We start from the raw sequence: 25326 nt of genomic DNA on the forward strand, positions 1-25326 counted from the left end.
CCACACCTGCAGCTGAACCACTGGATGGCATTAGAAGAGTACTTTGAGACCTGAGAATTTACAGAAAGACACTACTCTCAATTAATGTGACACCAGGAATCATAAAAGCATCCAATTCCTGATGGGAAGCAGACATGAATGCTAGGCCTCAGAGCTGCTGGCCCTCAAACTGATGTCTGTACAGGCTTTAGAAGACACTGCTGCAAAATCCAAAAGCACAACTGACAAACTGCTCAGTTTGGCAAAACATGCCAGAGCTGCCCCCGCCCAGTGCTGTGCCTCTTACCCAATCAAAGGGTAATGTTACATTCTCCCAGCACAAGACAATCACTAAAAAAAAGCAGATCTTTAACAAAAAAGAACATGGTCCAGAGTATTCAGCTGGCAGATCATTAACCTTTAATACACTTTAAGACATCTCCAAGACATTTTTTAAATCACATTTTATTACTATATTCCAAAAAAATAAAACCCAAACCCAACAACTCCCCACCAAATATTAGTTTTAGAAGTTATACATATATAAATACAGTTACAAAAAGGAGAACATTGCCTTAAGAATTCCAGTTACAAAACATAGATGCATTTACTAAAATTAATGTTTAATGTCACTGATCTGAATCTGTGTAAGCCAAAGGAGTCTACTAAGACTAATAGATTTGCCACATGAAACAAGCATTCAGTTATTCGAAGTTTTGTCTATTCACCATGAATTCCACACACTCTACCCTGTGAATACAAAGTGCACTAATATATTTACACTCTGAAGTCTAAATCACAGTGTAAAAAATATAAACCTCTTCAGAAATAAGGACATTTCTGTTACATTTTCTATACAAAACACTGCCATGCAGTGCTCTTACCTACATCTCAGTTAAGGGGAAAAATGCTCTTTTCGCCAGTGCAGTGCTGTACAGTCTCTGTACTGCTCTTGTGAATTTTACTTTGCAGTTCCCTCAATTTCCAGAAGTGTATTTTGAGCTGCAGTGTCCTCCTGGGCTGCTCTCAGGACCTGGCAGGACTGTAGTGCCCACAGCACCAAGCTCATGCAGAATTGCAAGGTGCATCCCACCTCCTTGGCAGCTTTCACAGCCATCACTTGGAGGACACTAATACTGGATCCATCTCACAGCAGTGGCATGAGGAGACCCCTCAAGCCTGTCATCAATACTGACCTTATTTAACAAATGGTCAGCAAATGCAGTACAGTTTTACACAGCCCATGTTTGTTTTCAGAGAGGGATGCAGGTGTAAAGAAAAGGAGTAAAGAGACCACAATAACATGAGGCTGCTTTTAACCACAGTGCAAACTATTTAAGACTTCAAAAAAGTGACTGTGCACTGCCATTTTTTCATCTAAAAATACTGATTTCTCATCAGTACTGCTAGGGTATCCTAAATATAAACTCAAACAAGACAATGCTGGTTTTCTCTGTATCTACACCAGCAGACATATGTGGGCCCCAGGAAACCAAAACATTTGTGGTCATTTCCAGTGAGGCCTTACATTCACCTGATTTTCTTCCTGCTTTACTTTTTTCTACCTCAGCTCCAAACTGTAAGCATCAACTTTCTTGTCAGGGCCTACATTTTTGTGCTCCACCAGAGCATTTTCAATGCTCTTCTTTAAATCAGCTACAGAAAAGTTTCTATATGAGTAACATGAGCCAGGGATTTGAATGTACCAACTTCTTGGAGTCTCCCAAGAGCAAAGAAGAAGAGCTGAGCTCATCACACACATCTTCAATGTGAACAAGCACAGAACTGCCCTGTCTGACCAGATACACACTGTCCTAAGGAAAGCAGTCTCACAAGCTGCTAAGGTTAGGAGGGAAATGTACAAGATGAACATTTATTTTCTTTTGTTTTCATTAAAACAGTGACAATTTTCTAAGCAAGGCAAGCTACCAACCTGTCTCTTTCTCATGCAAAAAAACACATGCTGTGTCTGCTGACCAATCTGGGTGATGTATTTAAAGAAAAGGCAAATGACAAAACCTCCTAAAAGTGGGTCACTAGGCCAAAGTGCTACCTTAATTCACTTGAATACTAATTTTTCAAGCTCCAGTCAGGCCACCCTAACAGGGACAGTAAACCAAAACTGCAGCAGCCACATGCTGCTTCTCCCCTCTGACACAACAGATAACCACCTCATTTAACTGTTTCTAATCCTGTCTATAAGACTTTATCCCAGGTGTATATTTACCTGCTTTCAAAGCAAGCTTGGGTTTTTTTTTTTGGCTAAAAGAAGATACCCTGGGCACGCACTTTCTTTTTGCCAAGTTTGTATTTGTTTTGAATGCATTTTGAGAAAGAAATTGGACAGGTGCCTAAAGTTCAAGATGTACAGGAAATTATTCAGCAGCACATACTATTGACACAGCACCCTTGTAATCCTGCAGATCCCCTAACAAATGTTAGAAGTTGCTGTGTTACACCAAACACAGGACACAAGCAGGAAAGGATGGCAAAACCTCAGTCTCACAGTTCTGGGGCTAAAACATCCTGAATGAACTTCAGTGTACGTTGATACAGGAAAGCATCCTTCTTCCTTGGCTTGCAAATATTTAGATGATTAACATCCACTGGAATAAGGTCTCCAATTCCTATGTCTGGAAAAGGTCAAAAAAAAAAAAAAAAGAAAAAAAGAAAACAATCAGAGTTCATAAAACAACCTAGACCGAAAAGAACATCTTGCATTAGCAATTTCTCTCTCAAAACCAACTTCTCCTATTTTCAGTAAAACTCTTTGTTTGTCATTATTTTTTCATGTGCTAAAAGCATCAGTACACACAGTTATGGCCTGATAGAGCTCTGTGCTGCCACAAAACCCACACTGGCACATGGCACCATTAGGCCAGAGTTCTACTGTCTTTGTTTGAAATACACAAATGTACATTTCTCCATACAGACAACTTCGCTGAAACAAAACTTCATTTACTGATAGCACAGTCCTGACAGGTTTAAGCATTGAAATGATCAGGGATGCAGTTTAATGCATGGTAACTTGAATCTGATCACCACTAATTGCCCATATTCCTTACACAAATACTTTGACAGGGACATTAAAATCTGGACTACAATGAACCTGAAATATGCTGCAAATCACTATGCACATTTTCAGAGAAATGAAATATTTACATTGCTTAATTGTAGAATACAAACATTCCATTTTCAGCTACTGATTTTGGGCACACCACAGCATTTATTCTTTCTTGACAGCCATCACTACCAACTTTCCAGGTAGGATGCTGTGACTGTTACATCCCAGTTTATTGTCTATTCACTCATCACCTAGAGAAATCCTCCATTTTGCTTTGACTTCTGTATCTCAAACCATGTAAAACTACACTAGAGCAAGATAAAGCTCTGCTTTCATGTGCCCAAGCAGACATGCAAGAAACAGGGAGCTATGTGCTCATCAGCCTGTGTTTTGAACAGAGTGGCCTGCTACAGAACTGCCATGTGCCCTCCCAAAGGCTTCCAAGAGCACTCATGTGCTGCACTGGGCGTCACCCCTAGAAGAGGAGACATGCTACAAAATTACCAGAGCACAGTACTCACTTGGGTTCTGTTACTCAGCCCACTTTTTAACCTTATTTTGTTATATAATAACAAAAAAAGGTCCAGTTTTTCAGTCCTGGCCCATACAACTGTATCAGCAACATTTTTGCAAAACATTCTTGCTCAAGAGGATATGCTGCAAAAAGCTGTTAAATAGTGACTCAGACAAACACGGATGTACAGCCCACCTTTTTCAGAGCACCTAACCTTGCACTCAAGCTAGTGGATTTAGCTGGTGGATTTAGCCTGATCTAAAACCTAACAAAGCAGTGGTTTCTGGCCTTACAGATACCTTGGGCAGTGCAAAAGAAAGACTGAAAATATAAGACTTAAAACCATTTTCTAAGTTGAATATACATAAATAAAAGCAAGGGAAAAAATGTCCTAAAAAAGGCAAAAAGATGGAGGGAACTCTTCAGGAGGCAAACTCCATTGCTCAAGTTCACGAGATGTGGAAGGTAAAGGATTCTTAGCACTGAAAACCAGCTTTGTGACTTTTTCCTTCCAGCAGCAGTTCACTAATTTTCTTTCTTAGTTTTTTAAAGGAGAAAATAGCTGGAGTTTACAGAAGCACCTGAAACACTATGCAGCCTACCTGTACAAAGATAAACCACAACTAGTCATAATTCCAAATGAAAGGACTCCAACATCAGACCAGGGTATACCCTGCTTTTTTAACAAATGTTATCCTGATTTCAAAAAAATCAAAACAACTGCTATTTTAAGATCTAAATGTAGCTGCTTCTGATCTCAGCAGGGAGGCTCAGTCAAAAATTTAAACAAAAACCCCACACTGTAATAGACTTATTTTTCTAGGTTTTTTACTATAATATTTATAACATTTTCTCGTTATTGATGTTTACATCAATATATATCAAATTAAATAAATTAAATGGCTATTTCTCACTTACCTGCTGACTCCACAGGTACAACATGCAGTTTTAACATGCTGCCTATGTGTGTTGGTAGGGTTTCTGCAAAACTCAGCACTGAAAATTTCTTGTCTTTGGCAAAAGACAAGAAGTCATCATTCAGCTCTTTAAGGGCAGGAGAATCTGAGAAAGAGCAATATATTTTTTACAGTGTTATAAGATTGTAGCATTTTTCTGGAAAGATATGTTGATAGAGATGTTTTTATTACTAAGACAGTAAAAGGTGTAGCATTTTGTTTGTAATCCCTTTTCCAACTAGCATATGCAACAATTTCTTCTGACTCCCCCTTTTCCCCTCACCTCTGCAATCAAATTAAACAGCTACTCAGAACTGCTTACAATAATTCAACACACAACCCAAAACATAAAAAGGAGGTTTGTTGCTTTTCCCCAGCTTTCTCTGACAGCACAATGAAAAAACCCAAAGCACCAAGAACAGATTAGCAGAGTTCCTGTTGCTAGATGGTAGCAAAGTGAACATACCCTTGCTGAGCTCTTTAACCTCCACAGACGGGAAGAGGAGATATCTGGCATTTATGGAATATTCAGCCAGCTGGGAACCATGGTGAGGTACGCTATAAAATATGATTCCTCTGGTGTTGTTTACAATTTTATCCATTTCTGGATTCTTGGAAGCATCCACCAGCATCTTTTTGACTAGAAGACCTGGCAACAGAAGCTGAATTAATGGAGGGATTTAAATCACTGGGGAATAATGACCATGCTATATTAACCATGAAACAACTAACCATATTCTTGCTTTGGGTGATTAGTCCTTAGATTGTCAAATATGTAAGATTAACTTGAAAAAAAATCAAATCATGCTTGAGGAAGCATCAATATAAAATGTCAGTGAATGATGCAAATCCAATTTTGATTTCTGTTATGTGTTGCTAATGACATTTACTATATGCCTGATCATGGAGAAAATTTTGCCTCTGGATTTCCATTTACATGAATTTCAACTCATTGAGTTTTTAAATCAACACAGCAAGAACAAACAGCAATAACAATCCTTTCAAAATGTATATGCTACTAAATATAATGCATTAAGAAAGTAGAAATCTGTTTTTCATTTTTAGGTCTTTGCCAATTTTTTAAATAAACTATTCTGAATAATTGCATTTCTACCTGAATTTGGTTAATGGCTCATTCTGCAATCTTTAATGCAAATAAATGCTTTATATCAAACAGGCAACATGCTTACCACCCATGCTATGGGATACCCACACCAGAGGTCTGTCTCCAATCCCAGCAGCCTTGAGCTTGTCAAGCAGCTCACTGCTCCTGAAAGCAATAGACTCCCTGCAAAGAAAAAACAAACACAGGCATCATGGAGCGTGACAGGTTAAAAGGCAATGTTAAAACATAATGAATTTTAGTGCAGCACATTTATGAAAGTGAATTAGGTGAACAAATATTAATTATTTAATTATTGTTTCTACATTGAAAAAGGCCAAGAACTTTTGTAAGGATCACTTCACAAGGACAATGGGAACTGATCTAAATTCAGTTTCTTGCTCTTGCTAGAAAGTGTTACTTTAATTTTGCTCAGCAAACATTTCTGTTTTCTTGACAAGTTGTTTTATGGAGTTTTAAATAGTTTCATTTACACATTGTAGCAAAACAGTTGTTATTCTATGAAAGCAACATCAACACATAATGAACTTTATACCCTGCAACATGAACAAACCTCACACACTTTGCTAAACAATGCTCAAAATGTGGAGCAATGCACAGAAATTTAAAAACTAAGTGCATGATCAACCAATACATTTAAAAAATCACAACTAATGTCAGTTACACTTGCCAGACATCTCCGAATGCTTTCTATTGGAATAGTGTGAAAGCACAATAATCTCCATTTTAATAATAAGAAGACTGAGCTCTGGAAAGGATAAGCTACACACTAGAGTTTGAAAATGAATCTGTGGTAGAACCAAAACAAAACCAATGCCAATGCCCAATCTAAGCTTGAAAGTGCAACACTTGCACTTTACTTTGCTCCTTGCAGTGTAACAAGAATCAAACACAGAAGGCCCTTCGGTAATGAAAACATCAGGATATGGGGGCAACCACTGTGCAAAATAATTCACTTCATCTCTAGTGGTCTCAGCATTCTCACTAGAAATTGCTTTATAACACATATGAAAAGAATAATCAAATGTGTCTTTTCAGATGAACAGCACGCTCTAGGCTAGCAGAGAGACATCAAAATTCACTTTTGAAACAGTAAATGAGACTGTACATTTAAGATCAAACCTAAGGTTGTTTTTCTACTGCAACCTCATTGTTCCTGCTAGCTAAAAATACCTTCAATATCTTTCTTTTATTATTAACCACATAAAATTATCAAATATTATGGTTGGTTAATCATAAATAGTTAGTAATGTAATTTCCCATTTTGTAATGAAAAAGATGTTATCTTTGGGAAAGAAAAAGGAAATCTATGTTTATTTCTTTTAACATACTTGCTCCAGACAGACACAAGAAGAGTTTTCTTAGAAACATAGAACCATTTACGTTTAAAAGACCTGCAAGATCATGGAGTCCAACTGCTAGCCCAAAGACAGCCCAGTCCACTACAAATCCATGTCCCTAAAACCTTATCTGCCTGTCCTTATATTATCTTCAAGGATCAGGACTCAACCACTTCCCTGGGCAACCTCTTCCTCTTGACGATGCTTTAAGTGAAGAATTTCTTCCTAATACACAATCTAAACCTCCCCTGGTGCAATTTAAAGCCAATTCCAGTCCTCTTGGACCTGCACAGGTAACCACCTACATACTCCTTACTGTAATTTTCCTGCCTAATTTCAAATAGGCACATTAACAGTGATGCGTTCCTCATTTTCTCCCTGCTTACATGTTTTCCTTAATGCAATATTTGCCAGAGAGAGGAGAGAATGAACAAGTTCCAAGTTCCCAGTCTATTATACATGTTGAATTTTTTCTTCCCTGCACAAAAAAAACACTATTAATTTTCAGATTCTTAACGTGTAAGCAGCCATGCACCTGCCCCTGCTGCAGTACACAAGTTGAATTTGCAGTACTAGTTACATGCTTAAATATCTGCATAAATGTTTGAAGGATTCTGATTTGAAGATCACTAAACCTAATAACCAAATTCTATTCAAGACAAAAAATCTTTACAGACTCAAAGTGTTCTTATTTTTCAACATGTTTGGAGGTAGCATATTTCTCTGACCTACCCTGTTCAAGGTCAGTAAAAACAGCATTCCTCTGGCAAGGGCAATTACACTCTGATTGAATCAGATACATTTATTGAGTCAGATACAGTTTATCATCTAAGTAATATTTTTTGAACAACAGTATGTTTGTACCAGAAACAGTGTGGCCAGCAGGACTAGGGAAGGGTTGGTGAGGCAGCACCTGAGTCCTGTGTTCAGTTTTGGGCCTCTCACTACAACAAAGCCACTGAGGCTCTACATCAGGCCCAGAGAAGGGCAATGGAGCCAGTGAAGGGTCTGGAGCACAAGTCCCATGAGGAGAGGCTGAGGGATTGGTTAGCCTGGAAAAAAGGAGGCACCTTACCACTCTCTACAACCACCTGAAAGGAGGGTGTAGCTGGGTGGGGGTTGGCCTCTTCTCCCAGTGACAGGGACAAGAGATAAGGAAAAATTTCAGGATATCAGGAAAAATTTCTTCATCAAAAGGGTTGTGATGCTCCAAAACAGCCTTCCCAGGAAGTGGCTGAGTCCCCATTCCTTGAAGCTTTTAAAAGGCATGTTGATGTGGCACCAAGGAACATTGTTTTGTGGAGGGCATGGCAGTGCTGGCTTAATGATTGTACTTGATCATCTAAAGGGTCTTTTCCAACCTAAATGATTCTATGAAAATATATGTTTTATTTTATCAGGAGTATAAAGCCACAGTACAGTGATTTTTTTGCTGTGCTTAAGAAGCATTATTGTGTCACTTTAAAAAAGACACATCTTAAGATATAAAGTTGAATTTTCATTAACTAATAGCATCATTTAGTGTCTCCCCTAACATGAAGCAAAACAGACCATAAGAATTCATGAGGATAAAAACTTCAGCATACCATGACATAATTAAATATTTTTCCTAATTTGATTTTTCAAAGCAACAGAAAAAGTTAAATTGACTCTTTCAGAGCAGCTGATCCCAAGGATCAGCTTTACAGGTCTATGTCCTGCGCCACCCTCCCCTATTGCAGATGCTGCATTTCTTACCTTTGAGCCTCAACAGGACATTTTGCTTTCCAGTCACTCAAATGGGTGTCATACTCCACAGATATGATTCTAAGGGAAGGACAGTCTGAAGCAAGCCATGTCTAAATTAAAGAAAAGCAAAACCAAAGGAGCTTATAATTAGTGTACTTAAACTCTTGAAAGCAATAGAGAAATGGTGTTACTATGGGGAAAATACCAAGAAAGACTTTTGCACCTCAGTTAATCCCCAAATATACGTTACACCTGGATTGTCATTCTTTTATCACATGCTGGTGAACTCTAGATTGTTTCTGAGCCACAAAGCAGGCAAAGAATGGAGATTCATCTCTAACTCGTGCATTCCTGGCTCCCTCTCCTGGGTGCAACGAGTTACTAAGATTACCAACAGGACTGATCAGTTCAAATTTCACAGAGACACTTTTAGTGGCTATACCAGTGTGAGTTTGCTTGGAACATTAATTACTTATTCACCAACAATACTTAAATAGCAATCTGCACAAAGTAAGGTACTCATACACCTAGGAGAGAAAGGGAACTTATTTTAAAATATTCTAGAAATCTTCCTCAGCAATAATGGTCCATTAAAAAAAGAGAAAAAAAAGGAGAGCATAAGGAAAGCAGCCATTGCCTCCTCTTTCACTAGCATGTGAATGATGTTGAGAACATAAAATTTAGCAGGGATTTTTCCTTGCAAGAACAACAAACAAGCCATTAACAAAAACTTATCATTGGGAACTTGAAAATGCCACTTGCATAACAAACTACAAGTAATTGAATTAAAAAAAGACATCTGCCAGACAGTGTCCTTCTAGATGCTTGGGACTGCTCTCATGAATGAGCAAGCAGCAGCCTCATGTGAAAATGTTACCGTCTTTTTACCTTTGGCCAGCACTGAGTGTAGTCCTCTTCCCCTTCTGAGGCCCTTCTATCCAAATGCCGGTCAACGTCCTGCTGCCGCCAGGTTTTAAATGCTGCTCCCAAAAGCCCATGAACGAAAAGGATGTCTGCTCTGACAGGTTGGCTGATCAACCAAAAGGAAATTTTAAGAGATATGTGCTATGTGTTCTTTTAGCAAATTGGAACTTTTAACCTAAGGGATGCCAAAATGCTTTTTTTAACATTACGTGTGACTTCTTACCTTATGGACAACATTTTATGATATTTTAAAGAGCATACTCAGATAAAAACAAAAACTAGGGAACCACACAGAAGAAAGATCTAAAATGAGGTACAGAAAGTACCCACCTCACAAATTTTCTATAATGAAAAACACCTTTCCTGCCAGCTACACTATTCATGTGGCTTGGTAGCTCCAGCCTTATCATCACATTAGATCTTCACTGTAACCAGAGTAACACCAATGACCAGGCAATAGTTGCTACTGACGCCCACGCTGGAGACTGCTTTAGTCCCAGACACACAATCACTATCACTGAGGATGAAAATTTACTGCAACTTAGGCCAATATCTGCTGTTGTCAGTAAAATAATTACAAGGCACTGTATCCCAAGAAAAAGTGCAAAGGTTAAACAGCTGCAACCCACACAAAGCAGTAATTAATTTCATGTTTTGTGTTTAGATTTTCCATGCATTACAGTAATACTCCATCCACACCTAGGGACTGCTCCAACCACTTTTATTGTTCTTCTACTTGAGAATCCAAATTCAGTCCTTTCAACCCACCAAAGAACAGGAGAGGCAAGGTAACATCAGTACAACAGCACTCTGACGTCAACTCTTCCAAAGTTTTGTAACAGAACAGCAGAACAAATAACTCCAAGTACAGCATGTACAATGACCCCTTCTACTTTACCTGCTACGATATTGTGGATGTAAGACATAAACACCATCTGCATATTTTTCTTTCCCCATGTCCCTGTCTAGATTAGCCAAAGCTCTGGATGCATGAGAAGACTGAATGATGTGTGGGGATTTCATTACTTCAGCAAGAACAGAAACCCAACCTACATTGAGAAAAGGAAGGGGCAGGTCAAAAACAGAAACATCATCTGAACAACAGAATTCAGAAACATCAACCACCAAACCATACATCTGAAAATAGATGTTAAAACTTAAGAATGGCAACATCAAAATAAATTATTTCAATCTATCCTTTACCTCAGCAAAGTCAAGGCTAGGTAAGTGGAATCTCCTAAATTCAAAAATTCAGACGTATTTTACTACTGTTTATCTTATGATCTGAAGAAGAGCCCCTTCTCAGAAGAAAAAGAAAGTGTATCAGCAGGTCAGTACAGCTATAACAAGAACAGCTCTCAGATCTCTTTTTGCAGGTAAAATGCCAGGAAGATGGAAACAATGAAGCTTAAAGCATAAGAAAGGCATAGAAAACAACCTACAGGAGCAATGGCAGGTAAAGAAATTGATGCTTGCTGTGAAACTACAATAATTTCTAATGTTAAAATCCAGTGTAAGAAAAAGTCTTTATGTGATTAAAATATCTTTGCTATTCTAAAATTTGTATACTATTTATATATTAGAAAGACAATTAAATTGGATACAATCCTCAATAAAATTTTAAGTCAAAGATAGTATGACTTAAAAACACTTTATTATACTCTACCTAAGGTGTAAAATTTTCTCAAATATGGAAGGGCATTGTCATAGACTACTGAGAAATGCAAAGGAATATCTTTCATGTGCATATGCACACGTTTCTTTAAAATCCTGACAAATCCTGTTGTTGCTAGCAAAAAAGCCCTATAAATCAGTTACATTACAGTCAAGTCCATAAAGAAAACCTGGGAATTTACTTCATGAGCATTGTTTCAAAACCACGCACATTGTGTTGTTACTAGTATAGTCAGTATAGTCAGGAAGCTGCTAATTCAAAATAATTTACCGTAGACTGAGGGAAAGAACAAACTGACATTCGAGTTTTGCCTTAAACTAACAAAACTACAAGCACCTTTGAGGACTGTAATCTTTATTTAAGAATAATGTATTTAAATTATGTTTTTAAGCAGAATATATGATGACCATTGTGAAAATTGTACTTAAGAAGAATACTATCTAAAGTCTACTTTAGGTTCTCTAAACATAATGGAAGACTACCAAGATAGTCTGACTAAAACTAGCTTGGTCTCTGGTTTTGCATTTCTCTTAAATTAGTCAAGATGTAGAGTCAAAAATAACTGTTCAGAATCAAAAATAAGTGCTCTGCCCCCAGACACCCCATCACAACTGCTACACAGTGCCTTACTGTTTTTCTTCTTCCTGTGCCAGCAGTTTTCACAAGAAAAAGAGCCTTAGAGGTTCTTTCCTCATATGCATCATCCAGCAATAAAAGAGAAGCTTTATCAACTCTGGACTAGCAGTACCCAACTACTCATCTCTGGAGTTTGATTCACTGCCTAAAATTCCTTTTGTACTGAGAGCTCTGTCCCAGGGAGCTGCTGACTCTCCTATTTCAATCTCTTCTTCTACGTGTATGGTTTCAACAATCATTAGAATTTAAGAATGGTGCCAGAGCCGGGGACAAAGGCCTTTATGTCCAACTGCCTTTCTTCAGAAGTGAGCAGTATGGAAACTGCAGACCAATATAAGAAGAGAGCAACAAAAGGACAATTATACAGTTCTGATTCTAGTCTATACCCTCAGATTTTCTGCAGCCAACTTTGTTTCCATTTGTATAACTTTGTGGATTTTTCATTTAATGAATTTGTCTCATCCCTCTTTGAAGCTTTGTGATTCTCCAACTACCATAATGTTTTGTGGCAAGTTTTACTTGGTCATGCAATATATAGAAAATACTATTTATTTGTTCTGTCTCCTTATAATTTAATGTACAAGAACCTTTGGTCTTGCATTACAACAAACAGCAGATGACCATTCCCTCTTTGCCTTCTCTATGCCAGTGAAGAGAATTTTATAAATTTCCATCATATTCTCTTTCAGTTGCTTTTTCCACGCTAAGTGTCTTAGTCTCGTTATTTGTTCTTCATATCACAGCCATTGCAAATTTTTAATCACCCTCACATTCTTTTCCTGTGCCTTTGCTACTTCTCCTCTGTGTAAAAATGCACACTGCATTTAACAGGCAGACATCAGCTTGGATTTATAGAACAGCCTATTGACATTTTCTATTTATTTATTTTATTTATTTATCTGAAACTTTTGGAGTAGAAATCTACCGCTGAGACAGCTTTCCTTTTACCTGCACGTACTATGGACGAGTGCAGATGTTCATCCAAAGCCATATTCCCAATAATGCGGATTATGTTCCTCTGTATCTTTGCTGAATCTTTACGTAGCTGGTATATCCTCTGCAGTAGCTGGAGGCCTCCTTTAGCTTCAATTTTATCACAGTGAGAAGAAATCTGGCATTACAAAGTAAATACAGTGACAATAAACAGACATTCTGCAAAAGGTTTTTTAGATGCTGTTAATTCATAAATTAGGGCGTTTTAAGAAGCAGGTATAACACAGCCCTTGTTGTATAGAAATTATATTAATCTAGAATGTATTATGCCATATTTGAAGAGGAAATAGATGTTTTAATATGCAAAATGCATAATTCCTATGAATTGACATCTTGAAAACCTCTGAGTACCACCTCTCTACCCTTCTTCATGTCTGAGGGAGATGAAATGGTCTCCACTTGGCCTGATCAAATTCCAACTCAAGTTCGAGAGTCTGAGCAGATCAATTGTCTGTATTTGCTAAAGCATTATCTCAACCAGAGCCACTTGTCCAGCACCCAAAATGCAATCATTGTAATTCCTTCTCTTCAAATGAAAAAGATTTTTTTACATTCCAAATAGCACTGCTATCATTACTGATCCTAAGACAAACAATTTAATCCAGATGAATATGCAGGGTAGCTTTAGAACTGCTGATATCCTCAAGCCTGTGGCTTTCAACAGGCATTTGGAATGAGTACAGTCACAACTTGATTAAACTGAAAATCTAGAATATAACAAATTCTAGACTAAGTCAGAATTTCTATGTATATGGAAGATGTGAAAAGAATACCAGGAAGCTGCACTTTATCCATCCCAACTATCAGTAATCATTTGGTGCTCTCAACACTCTCAGTGTTCTAGGCTTCTGAACAATTAACTGTAAACAGAAAAATGTAGCAATGAAGCAACACTGTTACAAAATGTCTTCCATACTCCTCATCTGTGCCAGCAAAAAGCAGACTGGTCCTAGGAAGGCCACCGTATTAGCTGTTTGCTGTGCAATATTCTGCCCAAAGAACACCTTTGTGTATGGGTAAGGTTTGCATTCTGTTCTGGTTTCTGATTAGAGTGAATTTATGACACTATTTTGCTTTGTGAAAACCTGGCATTACATCTTCAGACCTGCCCTTTTACCTCTTCAAAGGCACATACAAGTATAGTACGGGGAATTTGTAAGGGTGAATTAGAAAAAACAACAAAAAAACCTACTTTGTTACAGGAAAGTGCTCATTTCACACCCATCTCAGTTGTTTAAACATTCTTACAGAAGGAGAAAGGGGTAGGAGACAAGGAAATGCCAACTCCTTCCCAATACATGAGAGTGCATTAGAGAGGAATGTCTATAAATGTAGCTTTTCAGTTAGTTTAAAGACAAATTACCTTAGAATGCTGTACTAAAGCTTGCAAGCAAAAGAGTTCCACTGTCTCTGAAGGGACTTTACTCAATGTCTCACAATATGGAAGCCCATTTCCTCCAAAACACCATAAGCCTCCCTGAAATGAAAAACCATAAAAACAGTAACACATTTCAAATGGCTATATAAAAAAAAAGCATTTCTAATCTACAATGCTAAGTGTGCAATGATCTATAGAAATTGCTTTAAAGAGTGCACAGCATGCATGCACTTCTGAAAACGTACAAATTACACAACAGTACCTCATAAAAGTATTTACTATTTTTAACTGGAAATATTAACTAGATTTTCAGTGTGGTCTCCTTAGTCTATTAACTTCAAAGCATACAAAAAAGGGGAAAAATGTAGTATTTTCAATTTGTTAATGAATGTCATCTTTCAAGATCATTTGCTTAAGCATAAAAAAGCCAGAATCAGTGTAACTCTAGACTTGCAAAACTTAGAAGAGGAGGAAGAAAGGTCTTCAATATGTGGCACAGCCTCAGAAGGCCAGTCTCTCAATCACGCAGCAGAAAGACCAACATAACCTTGATAAAAATAAAAATACTTCCAATGTGATGTCTTACCAAAGCTCCCTTTGTGGCACGAGCTCTGGCTGTGAAAACAGTAAAGGAGTGATAGTGTAAAAATAGCACACATAACTCTGTCATAGAAAATAAGGAGTTATTGCACTCTGGAAACTCTAAACGAAGACTGACAAGCATTGTTATTAAAATGACATTCATTTTTGTTATTGCATCTTATAAAAAATAACAATCACAGATTAAGGAAGTCAGAACTTTTAAACAACAAAAAGTAAAATTCACAAGAGAGAGTGGATGAAACTGACATAAATATTATTTTAAAACAATAATGGCACTTTAAATGACATTCCTAAAGCCACTTAGGAAATTGTTGCACACACACAGTTGGAGAATTCCTAGATCCAGGTCCAAACAGACCACAGACTACTGCAGTTCTGGTTTGGTAACAGGGACCTATTTCAAGGAGGTACTTCCATGTGATGTAATAGGGTTCACTAATTAAGGTGTGCTAATAAACTACCATTTTAGTAGAGACCTAAGAGTGGGTTAATAATCTCATTAGTAAAAGAGCATTCAAACAACAGTAAGATGAAATGTGAAAAATCATTTTATGAGCACTACAAGGGGAAGGAATGTTTTGGACAGAGTGTTGAAATGTCTACTTAATGGGAAGCCTTCTAAGATATAATCTTTAACTACACCTTTCAACTTGCACAGCTGGGAAATATAAACAAGCTTTCAAGCAGACAGACTGTATTTACAAGAGATTTTTCTCATGTTCTACACTCACAAAGTGTCTGTATTTCTCTTCCTCTTACAATGATAAAAAATATAGAAAAATATTTATATCTTTGAGCTCTGCAGGCACAAAGAACCCAAACAGTTCTGTTCTGCAGATGGAAACTCACCATTTGTGCAGCAAGAGTCTGGCTACTTTCAAGTAACGCAAGAGATGTGAAGTACTGGACACACGGATCAAGACCAGTCTGAGGTAAAGATACCAGCAACAAACGAAGTTCATCTTCTATGGAATAGTCCTGTGAGAAGTAAGCATGAACAGCTTTTAGGTTATTTTGTTCAAAGCATAAAGCAAAATGCAGAAGAGAGGAATATCTGAAATAATGGAATCAGCCATACTAATGAAGCCATAAAATCTGAACCTTGGACTTCAGTGCTCTGCAACTTCAGCTTAATAGTTTTATCTGTAAAGACTTTAGAAACTGATATTTACAAAATCACCAAATAAATTATAAAAAGCAAGCTTTACATAGTTTGGTGACATTATTCTAATGATTCCAAAGACCAGAAGAAAAACCAATCCCTCTTGGCAGAGGAAACTTAAAAGTTCACACTTAACTAACAGAAATTTTCATAGAATCATTAAATACTCAGAGTTGCAAGTGACCCACAAGGATCATAGAAGTCCAACTCCTGGTCCTGCACAATACCACCTCAAGAATCACCATGTGCCTGAGAGCATTGTCCAAAAGCTGCTTGAGTTCTGTCAGGCTTCGGGCCATGAACACTTCCCTGGTGAGCCTCTTCCAGTGCTCAACCTGGGTGAAAAACTTCTCCTGATATACAACCTAGACCTCCCCTGACAGAGCTTCAGGCCATTCCCTCAGGTCCTGTCACTGGTCACCAGAGTGAAGAGATCAGTGTCTGCCTCTCAGCTTCCCCTCACGAGGAAGTTGTGACTGCAATGGTCTCCCCTCGGTCTCCTCCAGGCTGAACAGGCAAGTGACTTCAGCCACTCCTCATGTGGCTTCCCCTCAAGGCCATCCACCATCTTTGTTGCCCTCCTTTGGACACACTCTAATAGTCTAATATCTTTTTTGTACTGTAGTGCCTAAAACTGCACACAGTGCTCAAGGCAAGGCCCACCAGTGCAGAGAGAGTGGGACAATCACCTTCCTCATCCACGAACTTGTGATGCTGTACTTTTGGTGTTGCTCCATTAAAATGAATGTATAAATTATTACTAAAAAATGAAGATATTTCTTTTATTGTTTGATCTGAAAAATTAATATAAGTATTAGTTTAACACTCCATATATTGATTGATAGATTCAACAAAGTAATTTCATTTGCCCACCATCACTGAACTTGCCGTTATTCTACTCTGATAAAATCAGAGATGGAGATTTATTTACGTAGAGGTGCCACAATGATTTGCTTCAACTTCCTGAGCAGCAGATCAGCAACTCAGCTTCAATCACCTAGCGATCATACTGCTGTAAAAATATATCCACAACCATATACTAGTGTATATTTAAGGACTGACAGGTACAGATCCATTATCCCATAATGTTACCAAGGCAAGAAAGCAAAAACTGAGAATATCACACCCAATCAAAGCTGATATTCAGAGTTCTGTTGGTTAAGGTACACAGGTAATTTCTGACAGGGCCTTCTTCCCCTCTTCATTCTATTAGCATTGCAAAACACCTTGTATATTATACTTCATATGCCAGTTCTGTTTATTGAAGGAGCTGATGACATAACTCCTCAGACCATCATATATATAACATATACATGTATTTAAAATGTCTTAATTTTTAACTGAAAAATAAAGCAAGGCCAAATTTATCCAATAAGGATCTGCTGGCACCCAAAAGCTGGGACTGAAGAGGTGGGCCTACAGTAGAGCACCAAGTACTACTGAGGAGGCAAAGGCCTCCAGGAGCACGCTCCATGTGTAGGATTCTGTCAGAGTCAACAAGGCAATCCAGGATGATTTCTTCACATTGCTTACTGGATGGAGACAAGCAGTGTGCCTGTCAGACTGGTAACTGGCTCAGACTTTGCTGCTTGTAAATATGTCAAATGGATAACTGTCCAAGAATAATAATTGATCAATACTTCCAACCTTATTTCTTTCCATCATGCCACTCCCTAATGCAGATAAACCCCAAGGGTGTATCACATATTAGTTTTGTATTTTGGTCTTTTACTACTAGTCAGTTACTTTAGAAGAACTTAACTTTCAACAAAAGTAGTAAAAAAAAGTAAGTAACTAAGAATCATCTAATACACAGTTTTCTTTTACTTACAGTCTTTATTTTTGGCAATGGTGGTGGAGGCAGGAAAAAGCGAAGGTCAACATCTTTGGATCGAGCCAAACCTATAGCAGTCCTTTGATCACAGGTTTGAGCAACTGTGCCATACTGATAATCTGTTGTACAAGAATTTCAATGTTAGAGTTAAAACTAACCTTAAACACTTAATTTTGTTTTAAATGTAGTTTGTGATCTTCATTTCAAGTAAATACACTTGAAAAGAAGAACCATCTCTCTGCAGTCTACTTAGAAAAACTCTCTGATTTTCTAACCACAAATTCCAAAAGTTAAAACCTGCAGATGTTAGACTAGCACTACACTGAGCTGAAATACACCTGGGCACTAACTGTTCATTATAGGTGAGTTTGATAATTCAGTGGCAAACTGAAGGAAAAGAAAATAAAACCTTGAAGAGGATCAACAGTTTTTTCTACAAAAATTTGCTTGTATTCCTGTTACTGTTATACAATTCTAGAACAAAACTGACAAGGCATTTAAAAGATACTTTTCACAGTCATAGACTGGCAACACTTTTCCTTTGGTAGAGGTAATTTATACCTGCAAACTGAACTCACTGGAGTCCTAACTCACTTTGGTCCTAACTGAACACTTGGTCCTTGTTGTGAAAAATCAGCTCGTACTTTCAGTCTTAAACTTCCTTTGACTTGGTTTTGAAGCAACAGGTTAAAAAAAGCCTGTTTCCCTCATGAGGCAGTTGGCAAGAATAATTACTGTTTGTGAAATGTCCAAATACTACAACAAGGAGCACTACAGAGAAAGGGAGATAACAAAAGGCAACTAAATTTCTGATAGTGGCCATCTTGTGCTCTGTAATCACCTGCTAAGAGTATTCGTCTACAAAGGACCAAGTTCAGTTTTGGTACAACCTAGTTTTGAAACATTTTCAAACACAGTTTGCTGGTGTAAATTCCCTGTGGAAATTATTTAGAATTTCAAAAAGGTAATTTGAAACAAGATAAATCCCATGGTGTGAAATTGCACTGGAAGAGTGATACACAACTGACTAAATTACCAAAATGAGAGTCCAGAATGGAATGTCACCTAGTTTATGTAGCCTGGTGATGGAGGGGAAAGGAGGAAACACAAATATACATACACACACCTCCCCTTTACTTGGGGTTTCAAAGATATTTGCTGCTAGAGCAAGAGGGAGAACTTATTACTATTAAATAATAACTAGGACAAAAAATGGCTTACAGATAACACCTGCACTCTACCTGTGGTTTGTCATTACTACCTATCAGCTCCTAACCAATTTTTACTAACTTAACCAACAACCTTAAACTCACTCCTACAGAGGCATATAAAAAAAATCACTGCCAAAACTTGTGACTGCATTAGCAATCCCAACAGAAAAGCCAAGGAACTAAAGAGCATGAACTGCTCTCCCACGCCACAGCAATGGTTACAATCCTCTGGTGGGGAAACTGAGAGATGCCTGCACTGCAGACACTCACACTGTGTCAGGGTATTAGGAAAGAACAGCTACTTGATATGTAAATAACTCCCCCACATTTTAGATCAAGTTTCAGAGCATATTTATGCTTCTTGCAGCTACTAGCTTTTCTTCATGTTGTCAGCAGACTTGGAACAGCTAACTGAGACTCTGTGGAATTTCTGGGACAAATTAGGCTACATCAGCATACATTACCATGCCAGTGACTGTTGCTTGCCAGGTCTTGTACAGCCTGCAGTCGGATTGCTTTGTCTTCTGACTGACTTCTCTTTAAGAGAAGCCATAAGGCACACTCATGATCTTCTCCATCAAAGGTACTGAATTGTTCTTTGACCAGGAAGCAAATGAAATCCACATTATTAATGAGCATTTTAACCAGCCACGTTTCTATTTCTGGAGTATGAAAATATGTAGTTTTTTAATATTTGAGTATTACTTGCTCACAGTAATTTAGAGCGTAACATTTTAACCTTAAATTAGTACAATGAAAAAGGACAGAATGACATCAGTAAAATGCTGATCCTAAATTGGTGAGTTTGTCTCTTTTTAGTGGCACCAAGTTGATATTTCATGTATCTACATGACACACACAACCCCTGACTGGCACTTACCATAATTACCAGCAGGAGCTGCAAATTATTAGCAACTCTTGAGGCTCTGACCTTAAAGAATTAATTTTATAAGATGACAGTGGAGATGCACATTGCTATAATCATTTAACAGAGAGTTATGTAAGAATAGACAATATGCCTCAGGAGCACAGTTTCTGATACAAATGGACATTCTTGTTTCAAATTACTCGAAAAAGCAGCAACACTGATCCAAAAAACTGTGCTGCTTTCAGTTAATACTGTCAATTTTGATGAAAGCATACATACTTTTCCAAAATGAGATTTTGAGAGTATTTCATCCCACAAACACCTTTTTTACACAAAAATTATATCACATATTAACTTGGTATCTTAACTTTTAAATCTCTTCTGGAACAAGTAAAAAAACAACCCTCAAATCTTCTCTTAACCATCACTTTCATTTACTTTAAGAAATTTTAATACACAGAAAATAGACAACTGACTGATAATCTATATAAATATAGAAATTGTAAGCTATATTATCACTGTTTCAAGAACAAAAGAACATGTTAACTTTGTAAGAAAAAACGTTTTACTTCCTAATTGCCCTACTTACTTTTAAAAAATAATAATCATAGATAAAGTCCTACTTTCAATACCTACCACCAAAGGGTCTCCGGAAGATTTTAGCTTCTGTTTCTAGAATTCTCCTCACTGCTTTATGGATTTCTTTTCTGGCTTTGTATGTAATCCCTACAAGAATATTTTTATATTACTGGAAGTCTAAAAGACAGTTCCTTCACCTCACATTTCGTAAATAAATGGAAAAAGAAATATACACAAATATACATATAGACATTGTATAAAGAGAATTATCTGATATATAGAAAACTATGTATAGAAAGAACTATCTTAAAAAAAACCCAAACCAGTCAGCAGCTTAAAATAAATTTGGTGACATTTCTTTGTAACAGATTTCAGGAAATATAACTTTACTTGTTATATAAGAGTGACTTCCAGAAACATTCTATTCTCTTAGAATTCTGTTTTTAGAACTCAAACAATTATGCATCTTACCTTGATATTCGCTTGGACTTAGAGAAGTTGTACGTACATATACATAGGATTTAAGTTTTTCTTGATGTAGAGCTTGAGTATCGATTTGGAGTAACTTATTTAAGGACAGGACTTCATATGTAATGAATACAAAGCCTCTTTAAAGAAAAAAAAAGCTGCATATGAATATCAACTAAAACAACGTAATAAAAAAACTAGCAATCACACTGGCATAAACCACAGAGTTTTACAAAATACATAATAGTCTATAGATTATTTTGATTTAGCAAAGTAGAGAAAAGGCTATAAAATACTTGAAATTAGTTATAACTATCAGAAATTGTGCTTCAAGACTATATTTTACTATTTCTAATGTCCCCTAATACTATCACATTTTTTGAAAGATACACATATTAAGATTTTAACCATATCTTTAAGATACATAAATGCTCATTGGTTACAACTTACCCTAGTACAAGTGATCCAGTTACCTTTGCAATTTTTCCTTGAAAAAATCAAAACCAAATGTCAAACAAAGTTGTGTGCATCACCTCAATATAAGCACAGTTACCATCTGATTATCAGACAGTAAGAATACCAATCATTAAAAACAAGCTTTTAAAAAAATTCTATTGCTCTTTAGCTTTCAAGAAAATATTAACCAAAATTTACAACTGGAGAAAACATTACTTGATTCAGATTTCCTGCTCTCCTAAGCAAGATGATAAAACATGTATCCTGCCAGTGCTATCTACTTTAATATTGCTACCTCTCAATTGCATGCACTGCTCAGCTACCTGAATCAACAGTAAGTTTTCTCTGCCTGTAACAATAGCAGTGATTTGAAACTCAAAACAATTTTAAGGAGTTAACATTTTCTTACATGTTGCAGCTATTTCTTCAATGTATATTATTACATACAGGACTATGTATGTTTTTGAGAAGTCCTGCAGAGTCTCCATAAGCAAATACATTTTAAAAAATAATTCAATTGAATCTAATGTATAAAGCAAACAGATAATAAATACACCCTACTTGCAACAATTTGCCTTTTAAACAAAATTATTCCTTCCAGATTTCAGCTACTTTGTATCTACAAAGTCAATCTGATTATCTGGATATAAGGATCTCTATACAGAGAAATTCTTATCATTACCAGCAGCAGCAAACCCAATGTAACACATCTCACCTATCATGAATAATTTCTTTTCCTCAGCATGAATTGGGAGATTTGCCCCACAACCACTGCTATCAGCTTCCATCTTTGTGAGGCCATAAGAATTTTGCATGCAGACAAGAGGCAGCAGCTACATGTTGAAGAAATAACTGGCAGAGAAGTTTGAAAAAGAAAAAAAATGCAATGCTTCCTGTAGAGCAGAAATTTAAATAACCTATCTTTAATGCTCAGAAATAACTTTCAGAAATGTAAGAATTGTCATTATATGCTGAAGACACCAAAGAAAACAGAAACTAAGCAAAGCTTGAAGTAAATAAGAAAAAAGAAATAATAAAAACAAGCTTTATTCATTGTTTATGAATGTAACTATTTCATGGCTCTAGAGACTACAAAAAAAAAATCAAATACAAGTGGAATTGAAGATAGCTTAAGGAGATCACATTTAGTTAGGGAAAGACCCTCATCTAGTGTTCATATCTGTTCCCAGATAATCTGCTGGTGTCATATTACATATCACCATGCAAAGCAAGGTCAGAAGCAGAGAGCAGGAACAAACAGAAGCTTTTAATCACTAAGCATTCAAGGGCTTAAAACTTCAGTATTGTTTAATTAAGCATGGTGTCATGTCACTCCTTTTTATTAACACTTCAGATCAATACATAATGAACTCTACTTACTGATATCATTCCAGGTTAGGTGTTTTTTTGTGGTTGGACCAGTAGTTCCTATTTTTCTGTAGCAAAATACACAGTAAGCAGCCACTGACATTCTGCATATTGAGGGGGAAAGAAAAAAAGTAAAGATTGATTTGATAATTCCAGCAGAAATCCTGTACCATTTCTTTCCTGTCTTTTTACAGCAAAGGTCACGATGGGAAAGGTCACAATAAACCACGTTTGTGTCATTTTGCTCCATATAAAGCCCTCTGACTAAAGAACTCTATAAATTTCTCAATTTATGGGCTGAATTTCAATTATAAGAAAAGTTTAAAGCATTTTTTTACCAATTATGTTACTGTTGATTTTAATATCTCAAATTAACTTCTCTGCTTTTAAGTTTCCTTTCCTACTTCTTAGTCACTCTTCCCTAAATACCAGATATGATCCTATCTCCATTAAGACATTACTCAGTATGACACGAGCTTTAATACAATTCAGTAACCAACCCCTTTTAAAAGTTCATAATTTATTATGTTGGCAAGTTTTATTTTGACTAACAAGACTTAAAGAGCTACTACATTAAAACTAACACTTTTTGCATACAGTGCAGAAGTAACATGAAACTCCTATCTTCTAAGTGAAATTTTAGTGTTTGCATTGGTGCAATTATACTAACTGAAATATTGAGTTACTGTGTTTATAGGGATGTAAAAACACACCAGTATCTCACATACTAATCAAATTCTTGTTTGATTGAACTAATCAAATTAGTTCAATTTGACATAATCACAATTAACTCAAAATTATAAAATGTCACATGTGTAAACCTGATGCTGAAATACGGAAGCATGATATTCTCCTTGAATTTAAGGTAATCTCTGCAGACCAAGAAAAGTGTTTATATCACTTTTATTGTCAGTGTCCAACGTCTGAACAAAGGGACTCTTTTTGTGTCCTTCTTTTAACATGTCTTCCCTCTTTTCTTATTTCCCCAAAAGGTTTGATTTTTCCCTTCTCTTGCTTGTGCTTGAGAGATTTTTGAAAAACATTAGCATTACCCCAGCACTGTCAAAACCACTGCAGACTGCTGTTTGATATCTGTCATTTCCACATTGTTTATCCTTTCACTTCAACAGAGTACAATGCACTGTGAAACACTTTTAAGACTTTGACCATCAGTCCTCTAGAGACACCTCTCCTGCCTCCAAACTCTCTGTCTCATGACAGTTCCTTTACCACCTTTACTCCCAGAATCGCAGTACTCACATTTACTCTTCTCTCTAACCACAGTCTGAAAGAAACATGTGGTTCAGCGACAGCAGGTACCACAATTACTGAAATTTAAAACATGCACTGCAAACACAGGAGGACAAAGTGAGCACTGCTCCTCTGCTGCCAGGAGCTCCTGTTCAGGTCCAAGAGCAAGCATCAGGTTATCAAATGTTAAGGGTCTGGAACGAACCTTTAAGATCACCTAATCCCAACAGCCGTGCCGTGGGCAGGGGAACCTCCCACCAGACCATGCTGCTCAAGGCCTTTTCTAGACTGGCCTTGAACACTTCCAAGGTTGCGGCATCCACAACCTTCCCGAGAAATCTGTTCCAGTGTCTCACCTCCTGCACAGTCAAGAATTTCTTTCAAAATACCTAATCTAAAGGTCTCCCCTTTTCGTTTGTACCCATTACTCATTATCCTATACCACATTAAGTGTCCCTCTCTGACCTCCCTGCAGCACCCTTCAGACACTGGAAGCTTGCCGTGGGGTCTCCACGCAACCTCCTCTTCTCTCGGCTGAGCTGCCCCAACTTCCTCGCTCTGCTTTCACAGGGGAAGTGCTCCAGCCCTCTTATCAACTTCGTGGCCCTTCTCTAGGCTTGCTCTAGCAGCTCCACGTCCTTCTGATGTTGGGGAGCCCAGGTGAGGTCTCACCAAACCGGAGAAGGGGAGCAGAATCGCCGCCCTGGACCCGCTGCCCGCTTCAGCCGGCTGCTCTTGGGGCTGCGAGCGCGTACTGCCGGCTCTCGCTGAGCTTTTCAGGCTTAGGCACACACCAATATAATGCAAAAGGAGCCATTTCGCACCGTTTCACAGCTGGCCCAGGCAGCTCCGAGCCCCGTCCCGCACCGGTGCGCGGTCCCCCCCTACCCGCCAGCGGCTGCGCAGCTGGGGCGTATTGAAAAACTGACAAAAACACCACCGCAAACCCAACTTTAAGCAATGCAACACGAAAAGGGGCAAGGAGCCAGGCTGGGGTGGCTCTGTGCCTCTTTCTAACGGGGAGGAACAGCACACCCGTTACCCTGGCCCCGGCCCGCCCGTCCAGCGCCGCCCGCCATCCCCGCGCCCCCGGCCCGGGCCACAGTTCGCACCTTCCGCCTGCGCCGCCGCTCCCTGCGCGGCCCCCGCGCGCCGCGTGACGCCATCGCGCCGCCGGCAGCCCCGGCCAATCCGCGGGAGCTGCCGGGGGCCGGCG

The 25326-nt window shown here is 37.9% G+C and overlaps 1 protein-coding gene across 3 annotated transcripts; it reads right to left on the reverse strand.

The window, feature by feature from the left end:
• Positions 1–419: 419 nt before the first annotated feature.
• Positions 420–25286, reverse strand: SERAC1 (serine active site containing 1). Of its 3 annotated transcripts, XM_084203448.1 has the most exons (18): positions 25223–25260; positions 22872–22963; positions 22207–22343; positions 21486–21522; positions 21039–21175; positions 20625–20714; positions 19585–19716; positions 17907–18028; positions 15763–15891; positions 14296–14409; positions 12888–13050; positions 10527–10677; positions 9593–9734; positions 8714–8814; positions 5704–5801; positions 4980–5162; positions 4476–4619; positions 420–2612 (listed from the first exon to the last, which is right to left on the reverse strand). In XM_084203448.1, exons 3-18 carry the CDS (start codon positions 22304–22306, stop codon positions 2482–2484), a joined length of 1974 nt encoding a protein of 657 aa, XP_084059574.1. In that variant the 5' UTR covers positions 22307–22343; positions 22872–22963; positions 25223–25260; the 3' UTR covers positions 420–2481. The 3 variants fall into 3 exon arrangements, with proteins under 3 accessions (XP_084059574.1, XP_084059576.1, XP_084059575.1); XM_084203450.1 differs by lacking the exon at positions 22207–22343 and having other exon boundaries at positions 25223–25286; XM_084203449.1 differs by lacking the exons at positions 22872–22963; positions 25223–25260 and having other exon boundaries at positions 22207–22850.
• Between the last annotated feature and the right edge of the window lie 40 nt (positions 25287–25326).

The sequence above is a fragment of the Fringilla coelebs genome (assembly GCF_963513975.1).
Source record: "Fringilla coelebs genome assembly, chromosome: 3".
Classification (NCBI taxonomy): domain Eukaryota; kingdom Metazoa; phylum Chordata; class Aves; order Passeriformes; family Fringillidae; genus Fringilla; species Fringilla coelebs.